We start from the raw sequence: 25949 nt of genomic DNA on the forward strand, positions 1-25949 counted from the left end.
CCCCAGCCCTCCCACCTGCCCCAGTTCCAGCCCTTTAAGAGAAAAAAAAACCCGAAAAAAAACTTGGGCTCAGCAGCCTCGGGATTTCGGGGGGAGGCTAATAGAAGAGCCCCCATGCAGCATGGGGAAGTGGGGGGGAAGCAGGGATTGCCCCCCACTGGGCAGGAACTGATGAGTTCAGGGGTTTGGGGGTTACTTAAAGGGCTGGGGCTTAGACAGTGGGGGAGGGGTTGGGGGACTTGTACAGAACCACAGGCCCATGCTGCATGGGGGGGGACGCAGCAGGGATCATCCCCCACCTGGCACCACCCAGTGAGTGGGGGCTTTTTTTCCCCAAAGTGCAAGAAGCTGGGGTGGGCGGGGCAGCCATTGCTGGGCTGAGAGAGTGGGCGGGGGATGGGCCTGTGTGATTCAGAGATTCATCACTCTCCCCCGAATTGGCCTAATTCAAATCCAAAATGAATACTAGCCACTTCACATAGGCCTACCATATTGGTCTAGAGCAGGGGTGGGCAAAATGCAACCTGTGGGCCAGATGTGGCCCACCAGGCCATTCTAACCATCCTTCAGGGCCCCTAAAAAAATGTAGAAAATAAATATTTATATGTCCCTGGCTGTCTGTCATGCAGCCCTCGATGGTTTGCCAGAACTCGGTAAGCAGCCCTGCCTCCAAAATAATTGCCCGCCCCTGGTCTAGAGGCAAAAGGAATCAAAACTCAAGGAAGAGGTGATATTTTTTACTATACCAACTAGACAGTTACAAACAAATTATTTTATATATTTGCAAGCTTTCAGGCACTCTCACCCTTCACCAGGCATAGGAGAGAGCTGAGATTGTAAAAGTTCTCCTAGGCAGAAATGAAAATTCAGCATCCTTTCTAGGATGGGTGCTGTAACCACAAGGTTGCTATATATGAGATGGGGGGGAGACTGTTGCACACCAACAATTTAGACACCTCATGAGTTCTGCAGCTACTAGACTGGGCAAATTTTGGATTATTCCATGGCTCAGTTCTGCCTAAATCCTGCTTAGGTGCCTCATTTACCCATCAGGGGCTGAGCCACTGTTCAGTTTAAATGAGCGCTCTCATATATTCCTAGTGGAAAAGGAAGGAGTGGTATAATCACAGGCACTGATCCTGTGAAGATTTACATCTGCAGCCAATGAGATTACTCATGTGTGGAAAAGTAAACAAGTGCATAACTCATGGCAGGTCTAGCACTGCCTTAGAAAAACCAACACCTTGGCTGACAGGCTTCCCACAGAGGCCAAAGACTGAATGAAGCACGATCTGCCCTTGTGACCCCACTGCTATTCTCTCCAGTGCAGATCTAAGCAACAATGAAGAGGAAAACTCACAGCGGGGTTACCCACAGTATTGCTGGGGTTCATGTTCAGAGGGTGATAGATGCAGTCTGCTCCAGGCAGATTCTTCAATCTTCCTTAAGTATTAATCTGACAGCTTTCAACAACATTACAGTGCCTTATTTCTAAATGTGTTTTAAATTAATTAATTAAATGCAATTTAGACTTAATAAGGCACTTAATCTATGTTCAGATGGTATCACTTGTTTATTATATCTTTTTAAAGGATTAATCTGTTTTAATTAGATTAATTAAATATTTATCTATTACCTGGCTTTTGAACCTCATTAAGAGCCAGATCCTCTGCTGGTACAAATTGGCAAAGCTCCAGTGAAACACACGCATCTGTGCCAAGTTATACCAGCTGAGAATCTGGCCTTCAATGTTTCTAATAATCTAATGACATTTAAAAGGCATGCAAAGGCTATCTTTATTAATCTAATGACTTAATTATAACAAGTCAACTGGAATTAAATTGGTATCTAATTAGGCATTTATTGTCCTGTATTTTGCCTTAAACAAGTTTTGGATTAAATATATAAAGGGCCCTGGAGTGGGGAGTGAAATCTTGGAGTGGTCCAAGCTATGTATTCCCAATGGAGGAAGGCATCTCTAGGAAGAGCAGAAGGGTAGGATAAAGGCACAGCCTGTTTTTAGTGATTCCCGTTGGCTGACTTGAGGTAGTTCCTTTCTCATATATTGTATAGAAGAGCTGAGACTAAGAGCCTGGTGCAGAGTTGTGGATTCTGTTCTGGGACTAGGGGCAGCATCCATATTTTCTCAGTATGTGCCTAAGCTTAGGCAGGATAACACTTAACTTTTGGGCTTCTGGCTGAGAAGGGAGATTAAAATGATATAGCTAGGCATCCAGATCCCCCACACAGCCAAAGGAGAGACTTTGAAGGTGCCTAAAGGAAAACAGATTTATGTTTCTGAGGCTTCTCTGCAGAAAAGGAAGAGTATAAAGTGCCTCTAAAGGGTGATGCAAAAGCCCAGAGACCCGTAGAGGTAGCCCAAGAGAGCTGCTGAAGTACAGGAGTGTGTTGTACTTCCTACCTTCTCAAGCTATCCATTATGTCTCTCCATTCACTGCCAACTCATAACATGTAGTCACACCTCTGAGATTACTATATACTGAACTCTTGTTTACAGATTCGGAATGAAGGTGGTTGCCGTAATGCCTGGTAGGTGGTGCATTTGTCTTGAACATAGGAGACCTGAGTTAGGTGCCTAAATACCATTGTAGTCAATGAGCAAGAAACACCTAATTTGGTCGTTTGCTTCTAAAAACCTTTTCTGCTGCTTTGAGTGTTTAAGTACCTTTGGAAGTCATGCTATAGAGTTTCAGTCTTTAATCTGATCCAACAAGGCATGTAAGCACGTGTTTAATCCTAAACTGCTGTGTGGTTTAACAGCTTTGATGCGATATTCTCATAGTCTTCAAGTTAAGCATGTGCTTAAGTGCTTTAATGAATTAAAATGGGGCTATAGGATCAAACTCTTAAATAAGGCATCTCCTTTCTTTGCTATATAAGGATGATCGTGATACTAACAATGAAACTAGACTTGAGAACTGTGAGATAACTGTGTATAAGAACACAGCAACTCAGGAACTTGTGAGTTTGTTTTCCAATCAGATGTTCATGGTATTCAGAGAAGAACACAAGTGATGTCTTATTGTGTTTTCCTAGCCACTATCCCTTGAAGGCCAAAGCCCTTGTGTTCAACGCTGCAGGGGTCAGTTTGCTTGTGGCAGTTTTGCAGCACTGGGGACTCCATTGCCTCTGCCATGAGGAGCCAGTTTGTCTCTCTCAACAGCACTGGACTGGGTCAAGTCAGAGACAGAGCAAGTATAAGTTTTGCATACATATATTGAGAGCAATCGTTAAGATGCACCTGGATATGATTCCAGAGAATAATAATAATAAATAACTGTTAGTTCAACCCAGGAGTGTTGCTGCTGAACTCACAACATAGAAACACAAAGGGTTTATTCTTTAAGATCTTAAAATACCAATTTGTTACAAGGAGGAATACATACAAAGCAATGTTTCTAGGGACTGTAATAAGACTCATTTAACAGTGACAAGACATAGCCACAAACAACAATAATACTTTCACCAAGACCATCAGAAAAGAAAAAAAAACATTATTTCAAAATAACAAAGTTCATTTTTAATAGTGTTGCCTTTATGGTTAATCTTAATTGCATATCAGTTTTGTTCTTGTGGCACCGTTGATAGGTTTGAGGCAGGCAACTTACATCATTAATTGCATTGTATAGAGGATTGCATTTCAAATACTGGCTTTGTCTGACCCAGCTCCTATAGCCTGTTTGAGTGTTAGGAAAGTGTTGTTAAACAGAACCAAATGCCAGAAAACATTAATGTACATTTCCAAACACTGAGTAATATTACGGTATTTTTAATTACTTGAGAATGGGGGAAAAAGACATCAGCAAAAGTGGCAGTGTTTGCCCCAGTGCCCTGGACAAACTCCAGTTTGGTTAATTGCATTCTGCCTACCTAAAATTCTCCCAGTAGTTTTAATTGGGTACCTCTGTCTTCCTCATTATCTGCTCTAGTAGGTTTTTGTCATACTGCTTGGCGTTGTTAAACCATAGCTGTTCTTCATTTGAGTGAAGGGATGGATTTCATTGCTGGGTATAGTCAGAAGAGGCTACACTTCATTCTTCTCTATACAACCATTTTAACACAGCCATGATCATAGTATATAGCTCCATGGACAGGATTAAGATTCCACTTCAGCAAGCCTATTTAACATGTTCCTGACTTGAAGCATATGCAAAATCACCACTACACATTTTGGCAGTGTCCATTCCTTATACAGGTAGTGATATGTCAGACTTATGCAAGATACATAGTCTCCCTGGAGCCCATTGGGAACATACTTAACTACTTTACTGAACTGAGGCCTAAGCCAGCAAATTTCAGCCATCTAATGCTTCTTTCCCTCCTGTATCATGTTGTGATGTTACATTGAGTAAAATCTATGGCCACTGGCAGATTTATTGTTTTTTTTAAAGTGCAATGGAATCTTCTACATCAGCCCAACAATCGTGTTTCCTGCAATGCCACATGTACATGGCAGGAGGTATACGTGAGTGATCTGGCATCAGATCCCATCATGATCCCTGGCTCCCCCTACACTGGCAGTCTTCACTCCTGTGGCTGGGAGCTCTGATCAGTTCATGAGGCTCCCAGCTGCAGGGAGCACACCATGCACACTACATATTCAATTAAAGGCATGATAGGAACAAGTGACAAAAGTATTTTGTATATTTTGTGCAAACAAACCTCAGTCATTTGTTCCTGGTTTTATCACACCATCCACTGAATGAACATGCCTCCACATATTCCTCTTATATTTAGCATGTGGATCAGAATAACTTTGTGATCATTAGTCTCAATTGCAGCTAATAGATCTAATCGTGTTAACACCCATGTTTGTCCTCTGATCATAGTTCTTTTGCAAAATTATTTCAAAAGTATCTAGAGGTATGACTGGTGGCAAGAATAGGAAAATAGATTAAAGAGTTTAAAATTTATTGTGGCCGTGGTTTTGCAGGGCCAAAATGTACCTATTAGAAAGTGGGGGGGGTTGATGATCAACAAATGAAAGATGTTGAGGGGAAAAAAATCCTAAAATATTGTACAAAGTCATAAAAGCAGTCATTTGTATACATAATTCTGTTTTAATAAAGGGGCATTTTGCCAGTGGGGGCAGGGAGGGGGGACTTAAAAGACGCTGTCTCAACCTAATATTTTAAAAGCAACCTACATTTTTTAGAGAGCGTTTCCAAATATCACATGATTAAAATGATTATCCAGCTATAAAAGAGCCAAGTTGGTGCTTGGAAATCTGTAACAACTCTATAGGTTGTTTCTACCCAGCTTTAATTTGAGCATATAGCAAGGCCCTAAGGGTAAATCTATATGGTACAATAAAGCAATTGTGGAGACACGTTGTGCTTAATCCATGAATGCCAGCTTCCAAACTGGAAGTAGTGTAGCTCTTCTAGTGCAATTATGCAGGTGTAGTGATAATGTTTCTCTTAGCATATTGTGGTGCATCGTTTTCCTGTCACAACTATAGTGCTTCTGATTTGGGGTGTGGAACAGGTGTGGCATATCTCAGAACAGTGTTGTCTTTCATACTCAGTGGGCATGTCTACCCATGAATTTCTGCACAACTAAACTGAATGCCCCTAAAGGTGCATTAAGGCAATTTAGGTGCTCATCTACACTTGCATACCTTAAGGCACCTTAATGTGAATTGCTGGGTGAATGTGTTTGCAGCCTGCCTTGTATAGCACCCAGAACAGCCCCACCCCCACAGCCTGAGGCTGTGTAGCTGGGCAGTGCAACCCAGCTCTGGCCCCAACTCTAACCCCTACCTCATGTTCCTGCCTCCCCAGCATCAGTGGATAGTGGGCCAGAGCTGAGGCCATGGGGAGCCCTGTGGCAGGTAGGGTGCTGGTGAAGTGCAGGGCCCCCACTGTGGCCTGGGGCTGGTGTGCATGAGCCAGGCAGGTGGCAACGGGCTGGTGGTGCCACTGGAGGACACAGGTGTGTGTGAGTGCAAGGAGGACAGTGCCGTGTGTGGCTTGGACAGGCACTCCTACCTCAGTGTATGTGACCTGCACCTGCACAGCTTGGTGCTATGTCCCAAGTCAGTCGACACACCAACAGGTACCACTGCTGCAGGAACCACCACTCCAGCTCCGGTGTCTGCATCTTGGAGAACAGTACTTGCCATGTCTTCTTCTTGGCAACTCCAGGAGGCCATGTGGAGCCCTGTGGGGTTGGCTCCGGACCACTCCGTTGACATGCACAATGTTAAGCCACCTTAAGGCATCTATATGTCCCTTAAGGTGCCTTAAGTATTCGCGCCAATATTTGATACCTGCTTTATGCATAATGCAGGTATCAAATTTAGGCATGGTTAGCCTAAAATTGTGATTTTTAAGGTGCAATTTTAAGGGTGTGTGCATGTAGACCTGCACCCTCAATGCACCTTAAAAATGACAATTTTAGGCTAATTGTACCTTAAAAAAAAAAAAAAACGCACATATAGGCATGCCCAATTAATCAAACTCATTTTGGAAAATGTTGTTAAGGCTTCCAGGCTCCTTAGGTGCTTTTGAAATTTTTAACCAGAATGTTCATTGACCACTAATATCATCTTTTGTGTCTTATGTCGGAACAGTAGTCCTAGTAACACTCTTCCTGTATTGGTCTGTGATTTCATCTGTAGTCTCCTTTTCAAATGTGGCGAGTGACCACTCCCAGCATAGAGTGTATGGAAGTTATACTAGCTTATCTCTGTATCTTAGAGGTATAATATATTTGCTGTACTATGCCTGTCTCTCCATACTCTAGAGCAACATCGCATTATATTACCCAGAATTCTAGAAAAGTAGGGCTGGAAGGGACCACTAATACAATACCCTTCTCAAAGCAGGATCATCCCTATCTAAAACAAGTGTGCATCTAACATGCTCTTAAAAACTTCCATGGAGAGAGATTTGCAATAACATTTTCACCAACATTCACAGCACAGATGGTTAAATCAGTTTACGTATGAGATTGTGTAAGTTCCTAACCGAAACCAAGGTGATTTTGAAATAACTACTTTGATATTATTATTTGGTTGTTTTTCACAAGCTGATGGCAAAACATTTTTAAAGGGAGGTATGAAACGTCAATATTTCTCAACTGTATCCCAGCATTCATAATATTTAGAGCAGAAATGAGATTTTGCTTGTGCCCAATAGTGGTGGAACTGGGAGCAATCACACTGGACTCTCAAGTCCATCAACAGTAAGAAGATGTTTAGATAAAAGTTCAGATTCAAGCCTAGCTCTAAATATTTTGAATCAGGAAGGTTAATTAACTTCCCTGGTGAGGGAGAATTTTGGCAGGACTAAGCACAATGAGCCCATATCTGCACCCAAAATAATGTAAATATGAACGTTCAATAAAGCCTCCACTTAGAAGCAGGAAGCTGTAAAGATAATTGGGAGAGAAGCCTTCATAATGAACAACAAATATAATTACAGTATATGAGTTCCTGAAAACCTGATCTATATAAAACAGTAGATATGCAAATCCAATGCATTAAGTTGACATCTGTGCCATATGTAATGATGCATTACCTTAATGGAAAGATGGCATTCATGTCCCTTCCCCCACCTGATGTATATTGTGCCTCAAGAGTTGCATGTATTATACTAAGCATTACCACAATATTGTTCTTCAAGGTCTCAAGCTGAGCATTAAGCTACAATTGGATTGTCACCATTAAGGTTTTGTCACAGTCTGATTTAGGAAGAAAGTCAATGGTCTGGAAACAGATGTGAAACTCCTTAAATGCACCTCATCAGAGCTTCAAAACTAATTCCCATCTTAACATTGCTTTTGATTTTCTAAGGGAAAGAAAGGGAAGACATGAGGGGAGTGACAGTGCTCAAGTGGTGAAGAGGAGAGGGATAATCATGTGAACAAAGATGCTCGTGAACTAGAAGATAGCACTTTATTAGACTGGGATACGTGTTCTATATCCAAATTATGTCGCTCATTTAAAGTGTAATTCTGCTCTGCCTACACATCATGGGGTTTCCATATGAGAACAGTTCTCATTATAGGAACATTTTTTGAACCAAGATCTTTCAGGATGTACGGGTATTTGTGGGAGGTGGAGTTTATTCTTGGGGGGGGGGAGTTCAAAAACAAACAAATAAAACCCAAACCGGACAGAGAAAGAAATTAGAACATCCTCCAGAGAACTTAAAAAAGAGCTACACTAGAGTATCAATATCATGGTGATGAGGGCACCCATTTGTAATGTGATAGACATCAGTTCCTCACATAAATCAAGCACCGCAGGAATTTATATTTAAGCCTTCACACCGAAGGAGAATATCCTAACCCTGAAGGCATCGTGTTTCCACTCAGAGGCATCTCTTTCTCATTTTGATCAGGATTTCTTTTCATCCTCAACAAGATAGAAACCTCTCATTAAAACCTGTCCGTTTTCCCCAGAAGTTTGGCATTCAACAAATTGATACTTTCCTTCAAAATGCCTGACCAGTTCTATTTCCATATCAGCAGTGTCCAATTCAAATAACATGACTCATTTACAAGAGGAAATGCATAAAAAAATAACAAAATCTGACTTGCTAGTCATGAACTTGAATGAACTGAGCTCCTTCGGGATATAAAAAAAAGTGTTATCTGAGGGAACACAGTTGTCAACACCTTAATTTATTAAAAATCTCAGTGCACTGCTCCGTGATTAAGGCCTGGTTTGTGTCAGTCATTCTCAATAATACTGAATTGCTGCAAAAACTCCTGAAGCAATGAAGGGGAAAAAAAAGACACCAGGCAGAGACTTCACTTACCTGCCTGAATTCCTCAAGATCTATTTTGTTTCCCACCAGCACCAAGGGGATGTCGTAGGTGTGCCGGACACGATAAATGAGCTCCTTAAACTCTGCAGCCTCCTGAAAAGATTGGCGGTCCGTGATGGAATAGCAGATTATGAAGCCCTCTCCACCTCGCATATATTGGTCCCTCATGGCTGTGAATTCTGCCTGCAGAGTAAGAACAACATGCTGTATAATTTAGCAAATAAAATAATCCAACTATAAATAGTGGACTTGCTGAGAGTGTTTTTCCAAGGTAAATTTAAATTATTTATTTACTATTTTAAATTGTGCTTAGATTAAAAAAATAAATAAATTAGGCATCCTTCAGGGACTGAGACTGCAACTTTTCCCTGGATAATTCACCACCAAATTTTCTCTTAGGCAGTTTCTTTCTTGCACACAGCCAATCTGTGTTCTCAGAATATCAGTTTATTTATATAGATCCCTATTACTCCTCAATCTCCATTTTTTTTTCTAGGTCTTTCCACAACATGTCTGCATCCTGGAGCCTACAGGAGTAGCAACACATTGGATGGCATAAGAAATGTAGCATGAAGAAAGATCCAGCCAAGCCTAATGGCCACCAGGCTAACATATATTCATAAATGCATAGATCGTTAGGGGCTGGAAGAGACCTTGCAGACCGTCGAGTCGAGGCCCCCCACTCTAGGCAACATGGTTAAGGCACACCTGTTTCTTAGCTAAGAGCACACAAGGGAGCAAAGAGGTAGGAATCCTATCTGATCACTTTTGACTCCCTACCTTAAATGATCATGTATACTCACCTAAACCTCTCTTCAACCACATCCTTGCAGCATGAAGAGCCACCCCCCACCCCTCCAATATTGCTTCTTAAATATATGAGATTCAGGCCTGAAGTCTTATTTATCTGATCCAAGACCCAGGGATGTCAAAGGGGAGACCTCTATTGATTTCAATGAGTTTTGGATTAATCTCTAAACAAAATTACTTCTTGGGGTGGGGGCGGGGTATTCTTCAAAGATTCTGTACATCTAAGAACCTCCTGAAGCAGCAGAGTTTCCATTCCAGTGTAAGATGTTATCACTAAGAGATGGGCTAGTTCACACTAGGAATTGGTCCAAACTTCTTGCTGCATTAGATATTTTGGTTAACTTTCATTCCAATACAATTTCCAGGTGGCATTCTTCAAATCCCCCTGTTCTTAATGCCTCAAGCTTAGCTTTTTTTGTCAAAAGCTGGACCTGGATATTGTCACTTGATCGTGTTTTAAGGCAAGTTTCACCTTCAATGTTATGCATTTGTCCTAATTACGGCTCAGAGTAAAGAAGTGGAAGAGCCTCAAATGCCGTGGCAATGGCAGATTGGAACAAGAATTCTCTTGACAAACCAGTTTGCAGGAGATTTGCAACTCTAGAGCTTCCAATAGAGTTGGGAATTCATGTATAAATCTTAGAATGCCTCTATGAGCTAAGGGACAGGTAATGTCCTGAATTTTCCTTTCGCTTGAGATTTACGGATAAGATTTTCAAATGACAAGTACCCAATTCATGCTGAAAAAAATCAATGGGAAATGGACAATTAGATTACTTATGCCCCTTTTAGAATCTCAATGTAAAGTCTCTCTAAGTATTTTAAACTAGGTCATATTGATTACCATTACCCACTATAAATAGATCTATACTTAATGTTCACCATTCTTCTTTATCAATGACCCATACTTTAACCAAGGGTTGCTCACATAGATTTCAAAGTCTCCCAAAGGGGAAGTTTCCTATATTAAGTTCCAAAATAGCAAATTAATACCAGGTTTTCACTCAAAATGTGCCTATGAAAACATTCAATGCATGCCAAAGCTGGATTATATTTTAATAATGTACTATAGTAATAAGTAGGCCTGTGCGAAGTGGCTAGTATTTACTTTGGATTCAGATTCTGCTGATCTGGGGGACAGTGCTTTGATTCAGTGATTCGAATCACTGTCCCGAATTGATTCAGCCGAATCTGATTTGGAGATCTGGCTGCTACCAAATCGGGGTGAGAGGCTTTTTTTTTTTTTTTAAGAGCTGGGAACTGGCAGCCATAGGCGGGTGGGCTGGGAGAGCAGGTGGGAGTCAGGGGGCACTCAGAGGGGATGGGGGAGCAGGCAGGGGATGGGGCCTCATGGGGCTCATAGTTGGTAGGGTCTGAAGGGACCTGAGCAGATCATCAAGTCTGACCCCACCTCCACCCATGGTCCCCTCTTCCTACTCCAGTCCCCTCCCCTCCCACTTACTGGCATGGAGTCCGGGTCCAGCTCCCTGTGATGGCAACTGGGGACTTCCTGAATCTCTGAAGCTCTCCGAATCTTTTGCAAATCAATTCAGAGAATTTTGAATTGATTTGAACCTTTTTATTGGTCTCCTGGTTCGATTTGGTTTTAGAGATTCAGCCGCTGAATTGGGCCAAATCTCCTGCGAAGCGAATCAGCACCCAAAGGTTTGCACAGCCTTAGTAATAAGTTCTTTGACTTTATTTAAATAAAACATTGCTCATTTTTCATTAAACATTGTGACAACATAATATTTTCCCATGCAACATTTCTATTTGGTCAAATCAGCACTTTCTAATAGAAATCAGCTCATCAGAATATTTGTGACTGACTTCAAATTTTACACCTGAGCAATGCTGTTGAAGCCAATGAGGTTTCTCATACGAATATAAAGGGATAAAGGGATTCAGGTCATTGACTGCAGTTGGGGAAAAGCTAAATAAGTAAAGAGGATCAAAATGAAGCCAATGGGATCCTTCCCCCCCATCTAGGAGCAAAATTTCTCTCCTGATAACAGATTTTTGCCGTGGCTTCAAGTAATGTCCTCACAGTACTTTATTTGTGATGAAAACTCAAACAAGACAAATCTACCAAAGTCACTTAAGTATTTTTCCAGACCTTATCTAATCTATACCCCTCTTTTTATTTAGGGGAAAGGCAGTATGCATAATTATTACTTTAAGGATATGAATGAGTTTATTTCTGTAGTTATTTATTATGGCATGTTATTGCTGATGATTTATTGCACCAAACAGCCAAAATACCTTGGTGCCATGCTCACAGTAATTTTTTTTTGTACACATGTTTTGTATGTCTGTAATTATTCTATGCAGACTGGATTGGGAATGGCCACCTGTTTATGTGTAGTTAACTCAATTAATTGAGGAATTTCTTTCTGTTCTTTCCTTTTTGATGCTGTTTGTCACAAAACTCATCTCTACCCTTTGTAAGTTTGCTGATTCTTGAATCACAGAATACTACATTTAAAAAGAAAATAGACTCAGATTTTCATAGCATTTTGCATTTGTGTACTTTTTATGTCAAATCACTATGGTCTGCATAAAACAGCTTATGTTAGTGAGGGGAATGATCTACAACACACATGAGGAACTATAAATGCCATATTTCACAAGAGAAAGGACCAAAACAAAAATATCTAAAACTCTTTGATGAAATTTTAACTGAGCTCTTGTGCCACATAATTTCATATCTCCCCCCTTTTTTCATATATGAGCCAAGCTTTCATTTCAATAGGCCTATGGAAGTCCAGAGAAGAATCCAGATCTAAGGACCTGGGAAATTTTACAAACGATTCAGTACTTTTAACCTTATATTTTTTTTGCTTCTTTTAAATTAGCCAACAATGCATCTATAAATCCTGCATGGTAATATCTTCCTTAATTGCTTCCTGCTATAAATGTGGCTTTTGGGTTAATTATTCAGGAACATAACTCAATGCCATGTGTTACTCATGAGGAGAAGAACTGAAACATTTCCATGTCAGTAAATGCAAAACAGCATAGACAGGAGGAAATCACACCTCTTCAAAAGGAAATCAGTTCTGAGAATCAAAGTGCAGATTTGCTGTGCTTATAGCACTTTGTGACTTGCCATCAGATTCTAATATTCTCATGTGTATTATGACTAGGAGATCTCTGAAACAAGAAGGATAGGAACTCTTTTGAAATGAAAGCATTTTCCAATTCAGGATGTGTGCAGCAGATCAGCATAAGAAACAGCAGCTCTGGCTAGAAACATCCACAGTTTTTAAGGTAGGAAGAAGTACATATAAGCTTCAATTTCCCTTCTTTTTCACGTTCTAATGTATTGGAGGGGAGGGAACAGCTACAAAACACCATGCTACACCGAGTAAGTTCCCCAGTAGGTAATAGATTAAATATTCAATCACAGTTACTGTAGGGCTTCCTACAACTTCCTTTGAAATGCCTGGTACTTGCCATATCTGTAGACAGATACCAGGCCAGTACTGTGAATGATTCATAACAGCAATGCTATTTCAGAGGTGCCAAGACACTGTGGGAGCACGTGGCAAAAGACAAGCTCGTTGTAGTGCTTCTGGTCCAACCAGAAAGATGATAATCCGGCAATAAAAAATATTTCCTATGATCTGCTCAGTTCCATTTTGCCAACAAAGAATGCTGTATGCATGCTATATTCTCCTTCAGAGTTTGGAGTTCATATGTGAATCAAGCAGCTAAAGTTTTTAGGTACTCCTGGGCCACGGCTCCACAAGTGGTAATGTGCATTTTGTGGCACCGCAAAATGCACATGGCACATGTGAAAACATTCTCCACGCTGTGTATTTGCAGTGTGGAGCCCAAATGAGATACTGGGAAACCCTGGTATCTAATTCAAATGCAACAACAAAAAAGTCGTGCAGCACACGTGGCTGCAACATATGATGGCCACAACTAGAGCCAAACCCCAGAGCCACACTCCAGCTTCTGGCCCGGCACCATATGCCCGGATTGCTGCCCTAAGTAAGGCTTCTGGGGTCAGCCCAGGGACTGGCCCCAGCCTTCCCTATCCCACCAGGGGCATTTGCCATGCCCCGTGGTGTGTATGCAGGGGCATTTTCTGGAGAAAAGTACCAGCGGCACAACTATGTGCCACTGCTATTTGTCCCTGGAGAAACACACATGAGCATTTGTGGGGATGCACCCCTGGGGAAAAAGCAGTAGAAGGGCAGTACTTGGGTGCTCTGTGGCTACAGTCTTTCTTTTGTCTCTGAAAATGTGCATGTGGGACCGTCCTCATGCAAATGAAGATTTCTAATTCTACCCCCCTCTATCTCTTTGTCTCCATGTCTTGAAAATATTTTCAGGGAAAACCATACCTTAAATATTCACCTAGAACCATCTGTTATTAGGGAACTCATTTCTTGGGTCTTTTTCTCTCGGGATTTACTCAAGAAATGGTCTCTTAATCAGAAATATTCAGAGTTTGGTATGCAGTACTTGCTAGCTGTCTGGAGAGAAATCAACTCAGCAGAGAAGGAAAGAAACCTTCCTTTATCTTTTTTGATATATACCAAGAGGACACTGCATACTTTCACACTTTCATTTCTTCCAGTATGACAACTACCCCTTACCTAGGTCTCTTCCCCACCCCCTTGCATAAACCAAAAAAGCTTTAAATAGTCTATGCCATTATCCCAGTTTGACCAGAGAGGAACCTGAGGCATAAGAGAGGAGAGTTACTTAGGTTGCCCTACAAAACACCGAGAGCGCTAAGTACTGGCCCCACAGCTTCTGTAGCCAGTTTGGGGTCCCAATCACTGGTCAAATTAAAGAAAGATAAAAATAAAATGACAGCAGCCTCCAAGAGACTCAAGCTTGTTCTTCTTTTATATCCTGCTATAGCCACAAGAGAAAATGATTAGAAGCCGAGTTTGTAAAAAAGTAAAGACACAGTGCATTCAAAACAAAAGCAATCACAATTTCCAACTTACACATACGCTGCACATTTCATGTCTATTCTTTCTTTTTTTTTCTCTTTTGATCTTGGCTTATACCTCTTCTGGAAGAGGTCAGAGCCTCCCCAGGGAGGCCATCCTCACAGTTTGAGAAACGCCACTTTCTATATCTTCCTGTCTTGTGTTCGGCCTGACTATCGGACTGGGAATCTGCTAACAGATGTTCTTAATCAAAGCTGTCTCCTTGATTACCAGAGGGGTCATTCTTATTAGGAACTTTTTTCACGTTTATAGAAAACACAGGGGCCTTCCTTAGAAAGAGCTGAGGCATTGTTTGTCTACAACAATGAACAAACAAGGATAAAATGAACAAAAAGGGCACAAGCAGCACGGGGGGGGGGGGGAATCCATCATCCAACAAATGGAAACATACAGTCGCAAAACAAGGAACATGGGCTGTGAAGACAACCATGTACAAGTATCCATTGCCAGTATATACATTTCCTGGCAGAAACAGGAGGCTTTTATCAGCTCTTGTGCGATTTTTTTGGTACAAATTTCATGATTCATTACTAGCAAATGGATTTTTAAGAAAGCTTCCTTACCTGGGGCTGATGAGTACTTACTCATATGAATATGATAGCAGGGTTGGAAGCAGCCTTCAACTGCCTGCAGGGGGGCTGCAAAGAGGACTGAGCTGGACTGTTTTTGGTGGGGGCAGGGCAAGGAACAATAGGCCCAAGTTGCAGCAAGGGAGGTTTGAGTTGGATATTAGCAACAACTTTCTCTCTAGGAGGGTGGTGAAGCATGGGAATGGGTTACCTAGAGAGGTGGTGGGATCTCCATCCTTGAAGGTTTTTAAGGCCCAGCTTGACAACCCCTGGCTGGGATGATCAAGTTGGGGATGAACCTACTTTAAGCAGGGGGTTGAACAAGATGACTTCTGAGGTCCCTTCCAGCCCTAATTTTCTATTGTTCTAATATTCTCAGGAAGCTCCACTGGGACTCGACACGTTAGTACTTGGTAGTGTCATTCATACACAGGAGTGTCCCCCTGTCCCCACCCCAACATGCACCTATTCCAACCAAAAAATGCAGGGATTTAGACTTCCCCTACTCCAGTCCTCCACAATGGCTCGGTGAGTACTGCGATGTAAATATTTTCCTGCGGGGCCACAAGTTGATTTTCCCCTTCCAAGTTATTATGTCGGTCTCTAAAAGGGGATGGGTGGGAAGGGGAAGACAACATTCCAAAGGAAAGTTGATACGTTTCACTTGATTAACACCCCGCAACAGGAGGTGCTGCACCCAGCTCAGGGCCTAGAGTGTGAAGGCGCTGCATTCAACTGAAGACCGCCAGGTGCCTGGCATTATCATTGACAGGGTACAGAACTGAGTCTACACCAGCCTATTTACACCCAGGAACTGGCTTTGGGGACCAAAAGTGCATCAGTCAACTGACTGGCTGCTAGGGCAAGCAAAGCAGGTAATGTGGCAAATGTCAGATATGCATCACTTGGCCCTCGCTGCCATCGCCTCCTCCCCAAGGCAAGTCTGAAAGCATCAAGCACAAAAGGTATTGTACAGCAAAGGACAATGAAAGAAGTGTGCAGCAGGTGGTGTGGAGCCACTTGTGCCTACCCAAGCCATCTGCCACTCCGTTGACAGGGAGGATGGAGAGTTGGATGAAAGCTCAGCTACAGACCCAAGCAAACACTGGGGCATTGGTGTAAACCCTAGGAGGTCCGATTCTCATTTTCACTGTCTCCTCTACCTTGCTCTGACATTACCTCCACCCCTGCAATTTCCCTTGATACTCTTCTGACGTTGGTGCCAGTGTGATGTAAAGGGGCCTCAATGTAAATGAGAATCCTTTCCAGCCTGCGGGGGAAATGGGTTATTACAATAATCAGATTCTTGATTAATGATCAGTCAGTTTCTTACAATTTATAATTACAGGAAGCAATCCTTCCTCACCTCATTATAAAAGAGAAACATGTATGTGTGAAAAAGCACAGATCTGTATTGTCTTATCCAGACACCTGGGCTGTGGATCTGTCTTCAGAAGCCTGGCAGGAAAAGAGCCACTTATAGTGGGTCCAAGTGAATCAGACACAGGGGCTTTTTTTTTTTTTTACATGGTGTCAGGGTATCAGTGACATCTCTGTCTCACTAGTTCTGAGACATTAAACTTGGCAGTGCCAAGCATGTCCTCTTTAAGACCCTGACATCTTGGCCAGACTCTTTCCCATTTAAACCAGAGTAGAAACAAAGCTATATGCATCTGTAGAGTCAGTGGGGGCAGAGGACATGGTGGAAATGAAGATACATGCATGATGCCTTCAGACCCACACAGGTGGATATGAATTGGAACACCAGAGCCAAACTTCCCTGCACTTTGAAAGTTTGGATATGAATCACAACCTGCATTTGGGCCTCTTGGAGCTCACTCATCTTTCCTTCCAATTCCCAAAACCCTTCCCAGAATAGTACTTTTATTGCCTGCAGTCACAGGAACCCTGCAGACATAAGGCCAGCTAAAGGCTGCAGTGGGACTCCCTTTCAACCCGCAGTGGCATAAAATGACTCTTGGAAAAGGGTGGTTGGCACAAGCTGTTGCCCTGCATGCACACAGGTGGTCTGAAGGCATCACACATGTATCTTCATTTCCACCACACCTTCTGCCCCCACTGACTATACAAATATATTTTATACAGGCAGTCCTCGGACTTAGGACATAATTGGTTCCTGAAAATGGTGTCTTAAGTCGAAATGTAACTCAGAACCAATTTTCCCATAGGAAACAATGTTATAAATGGGAGATTGGTTCTTGAACCAAGGCCCGATGCCCTGTTTTCACCAAAAATAACCCAGCATTTTCTACTCAATCAATTACAGATGAGTAATATAGCTACATTAATGTATTTATATTGTAAGTCGCAATCATATTGATTTGGAAGGACTTCTTTGAGGTGACTTTGCTGGACTGTTTGAAGGGTTCTTGATTGGAGTCTTCTCAGGAGTCTTGGCTGCAGGTTTTTCATCTGCTTTCTTAAAGAAAGTGTCCAAGGAAGTTTGGACAGATGTTCTCCAGGGAGACGGGTGACACAGTGGCTTGTTCACTGTCATGGCGTCACATCAAATCAAGCGTTGTAAAGTCAAAACTGACATCAGAAAGTTGAAACAAGGTGTCAATTTAGAAACGGTGTAAGTGCAAAACATTGCAACTTGAAACATAAGTTGAGGACTTCCTGTATTGCAAATGTTTTATGTCCTATTTACTTGGTGCCAGAGACAACAAACACAAGGGCTTATAAATTAGGCAAGCTCCAGATAGTCAAGATGACCAGAGGCAAAAAGGATTCTTCCTGCTAGATGGCAGGAAACACGAGTACTTCCTCCTGCTTCAACTCTTTCTCTTTCTGAAAAAAATAACCCAGAAGTTCCCGAAAACCACACACAGCCCTCGTTCCCAATTAAGTAGCTGCTTACTAGCCAGCTCTTGCTTTCAGACTGCCCCCTCCCCTGCAGCATTGAGCTTCCCTGTGCTGATGTTCCCATTTTTAATCTGTCTCCTGGCCTCCAGTGACAATGCATTTGCCAATTTGCTGCACCTGTACTGTAAGCTGGGCTTTATTAACTGAACTCTTCTTAAGGTGGCAAACCTCCCTGTCATACTCAATAATGAAAATATACAATCCCTCAGCTGGGAGTCAACACAGACTTCCCATTCACCCCAAAACAGGGATGGAAACACTAAATCATTTCTCCACACTAGCAATAAAGCACTCAATGCAACTGTCTCCAGCTCAGTGAGCTGTCTTTTTCTTTCATATTAATGCTAATGGTTTCTTCCTTGGGGATAAACACCTTTATAATTTTCTCTTAAATGCATCCACTGAAGCAAGCTTCATTGTTAACTCTCTCTCAAAACCCCAACTGCCTTTGGTTTATTGCATGCCATAAAACACTTTCCCCCTCCTCATTTGTATGCAGGAAAGAATAAAACCGATTTTCACCTTTTATCACAAAATGCATCATAAATGGCAAAGGGAAGGAATTAATAGCTCAGTAATTATATTTTAGTAAACAGTGGAAAAACAGCAGTGTGGAGGTAATGACTGCAGCTGGCAGGCAACAGCTCGCCGGGGATTCAAACAAGCCCTTGTCAGCTCACATGAGGGATACAGCCTTGCCACTCTCCCCAGTGGGGCTCATGCTGCCTTGCAAAGTTAAAACAGGAGGTCAGGGAACCAAACCCACCGCCTCTGTGATAAATGACTAAGAGCGATATCCTGGTCTTGCATATTTACTCCCTCGTGATGGCTTCCCCAGCAAGTCTGTTTACTTACAAATCCCAAGCGATGGCTCTTTTCCCCGCTACCCACCGGCTTTGGAAACTTCACCTGGGATCTGAAAAGCACACCATGCTTTCCTTTGCCTCTTGCAGCATTTCATCACATAGAGAAAAAATTCTTGCCAGTGACAGATAGCTGAGAGTTTAGTTGAGGTGTACCCCATGGTGCTATTATATAAATCATAAATCAGTAATGAAGACCACAAAACTAGCTAGCTTTCCACTGTTGTATTGACTTTGAGTAGCTCACAGCCTTGGCCCATGCCTTGGGGTTACACCAGTGCATGGGTGATATCAAATGCATCCATCCTGATTTTACATTGTGCCCCTATATTTTGCTTGTGCAATGGGTAGGGAGAAGGGAGAATTGGCTTTGAGGAAATATATACTGTGGACCCAATTTCCCTTGGGTCTAATGATATGAGATATCTGTCTTCTGTTTCTGGGCTTGATCTTCATCTTCTCCCTTCATCCACCTCTCCAGGGTGCCATGTGATAGACATCACTGTGAGTCTGAGATTCTGGTATACATCAGGAGTATCTTAACTGGAGTCAATGGACTTACAGTACAGTAAAAAAAAGAGGGGAATTAGGTCCTAAATTTTGTAGTTGAGCAACACAGACCCATGTTTCTAACCATAGTAATTAAAAATCTTTGGCCAAGCTGAGATGGGACAACAGTCACTAGAAGAGAGGTGGATGTGTATGAGGAGAGATGTCCCAAATGGGAAGCTTCAGAGGGAAAAAAAAATAAAACTTTCCAAGAGTTCAGTTCCTTCTAGAGATGTTGCAGATTCTCCATCCATGGAAGTGTTCAAGACCTAGCTAGATAAACTTTGGCTGGGATGAGTTAGTTGGGGATGGTCCTGCTATGTCTGAGCAGGGGGTTGAACTAGATGTCACCTCCTAAAGTCCCTTCCAACCTGCATTTTCTATGGTTCCCTTCAGTCCTTTAGATGATATTGAGCAATTCAATTAGGGCAAAATCCCACCCAGAAACTAGAAAATCAAAGCAGAATACCCCACCTGAAAGAGACAAAAAATGCAGTGTGGATACCTACATTTTGGCCTGCTGAGTTCCCTTGACATCTAAGCATGCTCTGAGGCTGGCAACTCTGAGCAGCTAGGCTCTTAACTTCCCCCTGAGCAAGGCTGTGACTTACAAATGAGGCAAATTAGCACCTGAATTCCTGGAGGACTGACCATGAGTCAGGCTCTGAGCACAACTAACATATGCTTGGACCAAGGAGTTTGGTACGAAGTACAGTTTTAGCAGTCACTGTTATTCAATAAAGCCACCTGCTGATGTCCACTTTTTACCTAATAGCTATAAACTAGAATTTGGCCAGTGTCCTGAGTTGTAGGCTCCTTCCCTCAGCCTGCTCCCATGTCCTGCTTCCTGGGAGACGTCTCCCATCACTGGGCTACAGAATAGCCCGAGCAGGGCACCTGCGCCATCCATTCCCCACCCCTGTTGAAGCAGGGCTCAGAACCAAAGGCTCTCCTTTTCCAGGTGAGAGCTTTAACCATTGAACTACAGAGTCAAGCTCCCTCTTGCTTGCTTGCCATATAGCCCAATGAATCTTGCACTCTCAGCTGCATAGAGATCTAGCCTCAATAAGAGGGCTCTTGGGTGAATGGAGGCACCTGAAGTGTGGGTTCCTATGTTTTACAGAAAAACAGAAATCCCAAAACACCCCTGCACTCATTGTCCCTTACATGCTAGCACTAAGATATTCCCTCAGCAGTGCTCAGGCTGTGAGAATTGCCTTTTGAAAGCACATAACTCTCTCTTCTTATTGTATATGTCTAGATCCATGCTTCTGAAGCCAGACATCTAACTGGCCAATCTGGGTTCTGCCCTCAGTCTCAGCGTCGGTTGTCCATCTGTAAAATGGACATAGTAGCTTTTATTTACCCCATTATGGTGTTGTAAGTGTCCAGAAAGGTGCTAAATTACAATGGCACAGGGCCTGGGTAAGTACAGAATAACCTAAAAGGGACTGAATGACTACCAGGCCCCTCCCCCTTATACGAATTCGGAGGTGATCTAGTGGAATTTTCCTTTCTCTGTCTTAAAAAAAAAGGTGTCAGGTGCAAATTTGTAGTTAAAAGGCAAAAGGGGAAAAAAAAGAAAAGATAAGCACATCTCAGTTCTTATACAGGGGCAGCCAATACATCTGCAGATGAGCTTTTGTTCTTTGTTGTTTCAAAGGGAGAGCTTACTCCCTAGGCAAGATTTGATATGCATCCTCCTACTGGCCTGGTAATGACATAGAACGGTTATGGCAACAATATATTCTCATTAGCCATTAGTCCTTAACAAAAGCAGGAGAGAAAAATCTTTCTGAGCTGGAGGAATCAAAATAAATGCAAAATATCTGAAATATATCCGGGTTAAAAATATCTTAACCCCCCTCCCACCATCTGTGAATAATTACAGTAATCATTTTCTTGAATTTCCTTGCTGTCCTTCCTTTCCCCTTTCACCTATGCAGCAATCCAACAACAGCATTTATCAGTGCTCTAAGAGATGGCAAAATGTTCCAATAAAATACACACCAATGAGAATTTGCTACTCAAACTCATGCTGAACCGTTCAGCGCAGTTTGCTGATCTGTGCTTTTTGTGCACCTTTAGTCTGGCTGAGACTATAAACACACATATTGAAATACAATATCTTGAAAGTGAGCTTTTGTTTGTATTATTTTTCCATTTCATTTTTCCTCTCCCTGTGAGATTCCCCAAGGAATCTTGTAGATTCAAAAGGTGTGAAGAGTCCAGTCCTTATCTGAATATGTAACTTTCTAAACGGTACCTCGTCCCCTTTTTGGTGGAATGCCCCCTTCCTTGTCTTTGATTTACTGGTATTGTACATTAAATGATCCTTGGTTATACATCAGAAAGAGCCCTACAATAGGTATAGAGACCCAGGAGCCCTGCTCCTTGGAAGTTACTTTCTTAATGGGGCACCAAATCTCACTCCCACCTTCCTTGTTTGCTCTCCTTCTGGTCTCATGACTCTTGAACTGCCCAGTACCAAGGAGGTGGACTGTCCTCAGCGGTGGCAGATGACAAGACAAGGAGCTGGGCTCAAGTTGCAGCAAGGGAAGTTTAGGTTACATATTAGGAAGAATTTTCTCACTAGGAGGGTAGTAAAACACTGGAACAGGATGCCCAGAGAGGTGGTGGAAGCTCTATCCTTGGAGGTTCAAGACCTGGGTAGACAAAGCCTTGAATCTGGGGTTGGACTAGATGACCTCCAGAGGTCCCTTCAAACTCTCATTGTCTATGATGCTATTATGCTCCTGCACTTGTCTTTACAAAATCCTGGACCTGCCCATGGTTATCAGCAAACAGCTTTAGAGTGGGGATCAGACCCTGAGAATCACAAATAATGGTAGGTCCCTAATATATCCCATGTGTCAGGTGCCTGAGATCTCAAGGGAGCAGGCATCCCTCCGTAATAGTCTTCTGCCAGGTATTGCTGGGCTTTCTGAATCACCCTGTGGAGGTGTCCACCTAGTCACATACTTCTCTCTATTAACTTCATAGGGATAGTAAGTTCCTTTCCTAGTTAAAATGAATCCCCCTCTCAAGCCAGGCACCAACTGCTCAGTTGTTTTGGTGCCTATGTTCCTACAGAAATGACTCACCCTTGGTGCCACAGTGATTTACTATGGAGTAATAGAGATATAAAATGAACTTGGGAATGTTGACTGTCAGGCACTTGCTTTACCTAGACCAAACTCCCTGCTGAGTTCAGGATCACTCACAAGAAACCGGACCTGCCCATGTGGCCCTGCTTCTTGTGGTCTGATGCCCAGAGTGGGGACGGTTCAGTATGGTCCTGAGAGGGATCCTCAGAACAGCAGTGGCATGAGCCCCCAAGACCTTGCTAAATCTATACTGCCTGTTCGTCTTGAAACTACACGGAGCAGGAGTGAATGGTCAGAGGTTTTTATTCTCACTGGTCCCAACTTGGCAGGACATGCTGCAGCCTAGAAGCCAACACCTTCTGCCATTGAAGTCAACAAGTGTTCTGCTATAGGCTTACAGGGAAAAAGAGTGAAACCTGTGATTTTTAACACCTGGGTCTGAGTCAATGATTTATAAGTGTATTATTATTATTTAATAACTTTCTTTATCCTCCAAATCTTTTTTTCCCCAGAATCTGTGGTTCCCCAAATAAAATGATTTATTGCCAGGATGGACCTTATTTCTCCCTGTAGGGCTTATGTCAAAATATACAGTAGTTTGCCAGAATGAGGCTGTAACAGCTTTGTGTCGTTGGGGTCACCGTGATCTCCCCTCAGGCCCCCTTATCGTGCCAAGCTGGCCTAGATGGCACCATCAATTCTCCCCCGCCACATCTTTGATGGAAAATATACAATAGGGAGGCTGCCTTTCTGCTATCTTGAACACGGTTTCTTGTTGTATACCGGCCCTGGGGTTCCTGAATCCCTTGTGGGCCCCATCCTGTATTGGGTGTTTCGGGGCACCCTAGCCTTATGGGCTATGAGTGGCTCTAACCACCTCTTTACCACACCCCAAGCCTCACAGATGGAACTGACTTTCTTCAGTCTCGCACTGTGCCCTCATAGGGCTGCAGGGAGCCCAGGTACCAATCTTGTACTGTGCCCTCAGTGGTGCTCGGGCTCTCCGCAGCCCCGCAAAGTGCTGCACCCCCTCTGGCACTGGAGTCCCCATGCTGCTGTGGGTCCCCTATGAGGTCTCCTCCATCCCCTAATAGCCTCACCCAAACCACTGGTTAAAACAGCAACCGAGCACAAGCCCCTGGGCTATAACATAAAATCCAAACTGCCTGACTATCACATCATTCACCCTACCGGGGAATACTCCATCCCTCAGCAGTGACAGAAGCTATTCCTGCAGCCAGGCCTCTCCCCCTTTGGTTACTCTGGGAGAGCTCATTCCCCTTTGGTGGCTGGCAGGAAACTGCTCTTCTGGCCTCAGGCCTGGGGTTTATATGGGCCTAGGGCCCCGCCTCCTCGGCTGGCTGACCAGGTGCAGGTGCGGCCAGTTCCCTCCTCAACTAGTTGTCCCAGCAATCTGCACCTGAGTTCTTATTCCTACTCGAAGAGTAGCAGGCACCTTAGTGCCCTGCTACAGAGGCATTTAACAAAGCTTGCGGGACCACTGTTTGATTTTCTGAATGTCAGCCTCAGCCTGGGTAACCAATAAATATATAAAGAAAATGAAATTAATGCTATTCACCTAACACATTGAGTTAATGATCGCTACTTAGCTTATTAATACTGCGTCTTAAAAATAAAATGTGAGTGTTTCATTTATACATTACCGTGCGTAGGAGAAAATGCATTAAAATAATTTTCCCCTTAAAAGAACAAGCTTTAAAGGCCCATTAGAATATAATTACTGCCAAAAATGCATTTGACGTTTCCTCGAGATAAGCTGCAGTGGCTGGGTTTGAAACTCAACTTGCATTTGATTCAGGATTATGGAGCAGCATGTTTGATAATAAGCAGAAGGATCACAGATAACAGTCTGAGTCATTGGGCTATGTTTTGTCTGGGAAAGTGTATTTATCTGAAGGGCTCTTGGGACTAATATGGTTCCTCTTCAAAGCTGGAAGCAAGGGACAAAAATCCTAGTCCTGGAGGCTGGCAGGATGAACACATCTTGTGATTTCCTAGCAATTCGAGAGATGGCTTTCACTACAGAGCACGCTCTTGTTGTCAGGTTGGAAGTGCCTGCCTGAGAATGAATTCATGTGTACACAGATCCAGACAAAAGGGACTCTCTTTAAAATGGCAGACCATAGCACTTTAAGGCCAGTTGTTTCCAATATGGGCCTTATATCAGGGAACTGTGTACCAGTTTCACTGCAAAAATAATCCCACATTTTTACAGGCATGGATACAGTAATTGTGCCTGCATATGTGCCCAGTTTTCTATGCAGACACCTGCCTTGTGGTTGCAAGTGAGTTTGCTTTTCTATCAAGGGCTCTCTTTATGCCGTTAAGTTTCTGTGGGATGCCCTTTTCAAAGCTTGATGTAAAGACTCAGTGTGGAGCTCATAGTCGAGGAGCAGGAAGGTTGGAGCCAAGTCAAGAACAAAACTCTACGCATCAGTAAGTGGTGTATAAATGCAGCAGAGGAGATAAGTGCCATGCATACTCCGGAGTCAATCAGGGCTGTAGAATCAGCAATGCATTTCAAGCTTAGCATGGGGAGTGACAAAGGCTGAAAGAAAGGGGCAAAAACATTTCCATGGCTCTGTGTGAAAGCTCTTTGTGAAGGGATGGGTGCCATCAGTCATTGCTAATAATTAGATGGAATAGAGGCAAAAAGGCTAGGAGCCTGGATCTCCAATCATTTTTACCAACATAATCCAAGGATAAATTCCTCTGAAGCCGAAGGAGTTACATTAGCGTAACTAAAATATAAGCGAAAGAATTTCCAGGCTGGTTGGTGAGTCCTTGGGCAGAGTGAGAGAAATAGAGAGGCAGACACTAGCATGCAGCCATGTTAACAAAGGTGATCCGATATAAAGAAGCTGAACAATTCAAGTCAAGTCACCTTCATAGTAAACACTTCCTTGAAGCCCCACAGGACACACCTCGAGTTCTACTCCAAAGGCAGGTGCCTCTATGGGGCTGCGGCAACAACCACCTGCAGGGGCCCATAATATTGATCCACTCCCCTGAACTCAGTATGAGCTTCACTTCACTTCAACATCAAGCCCATTTAGAGGAACCTCTCCATTGCTAACCACAGACTTCCTTGACTTTAATGAATTTTGGACCAGGCCCTTAAATTTATTTTAGGTTTGTGCAGTTAAAGCAACATAGCCAAAAGAACTACACAGGTTATTGAACAAGCCTTCAACAGACAAGCAACTAAAAGCACCCTTGTAGTCATAGGGTCATGGAGAAGTAGGGCCAGAGGGGCACTTTGGAGGTCATCCAGTCCAACCCCCTGCCTGAGACAGGATCATCCCTATCCAAACTATCCCAAAGAACCATAATCTAAACTCTATATAAGACTGCCATCAACCCTGACACA

General features: G+C 42.9%; 1 protein-coding gene across 1 annotated transcript in view; it reads right to left on the reverse strand.

Annotated features, from left to right (window-relative positions):
- Positions 1-25949, reverse strand: part of RIT2 (Ras like without CAAX 2) — a 360107-nt gene that overhangs the window by 168181 nt on the left and 165977 nt on the right. Inside the window, exon 4 of the mRNA XM_019518099.1 lies at positions 8790-8981. Coding sequence (XP_019373644.1) covers positions 8790-8981 — 192 coding nt within the window. The remainder of the gene's footprint in view (positions 1-8789; positions 8982-25949) is intronic.

The sequence above is a fragment of the Gavialis gangeticus genome, unplaced genomic scaffold (assembly GCF_001723915.1).
Source record: "Gavialis gangeticus isolate Ggan-Ray unplaced genomic scaffold, GavGan_comp1, whole genome shotgun sequence".
Lineage (NCBI taxonomy): Eukaryota > Metazoa > Chordata > Crocodylia > Gavialidae > Gavialis > Gavialis gangeticus.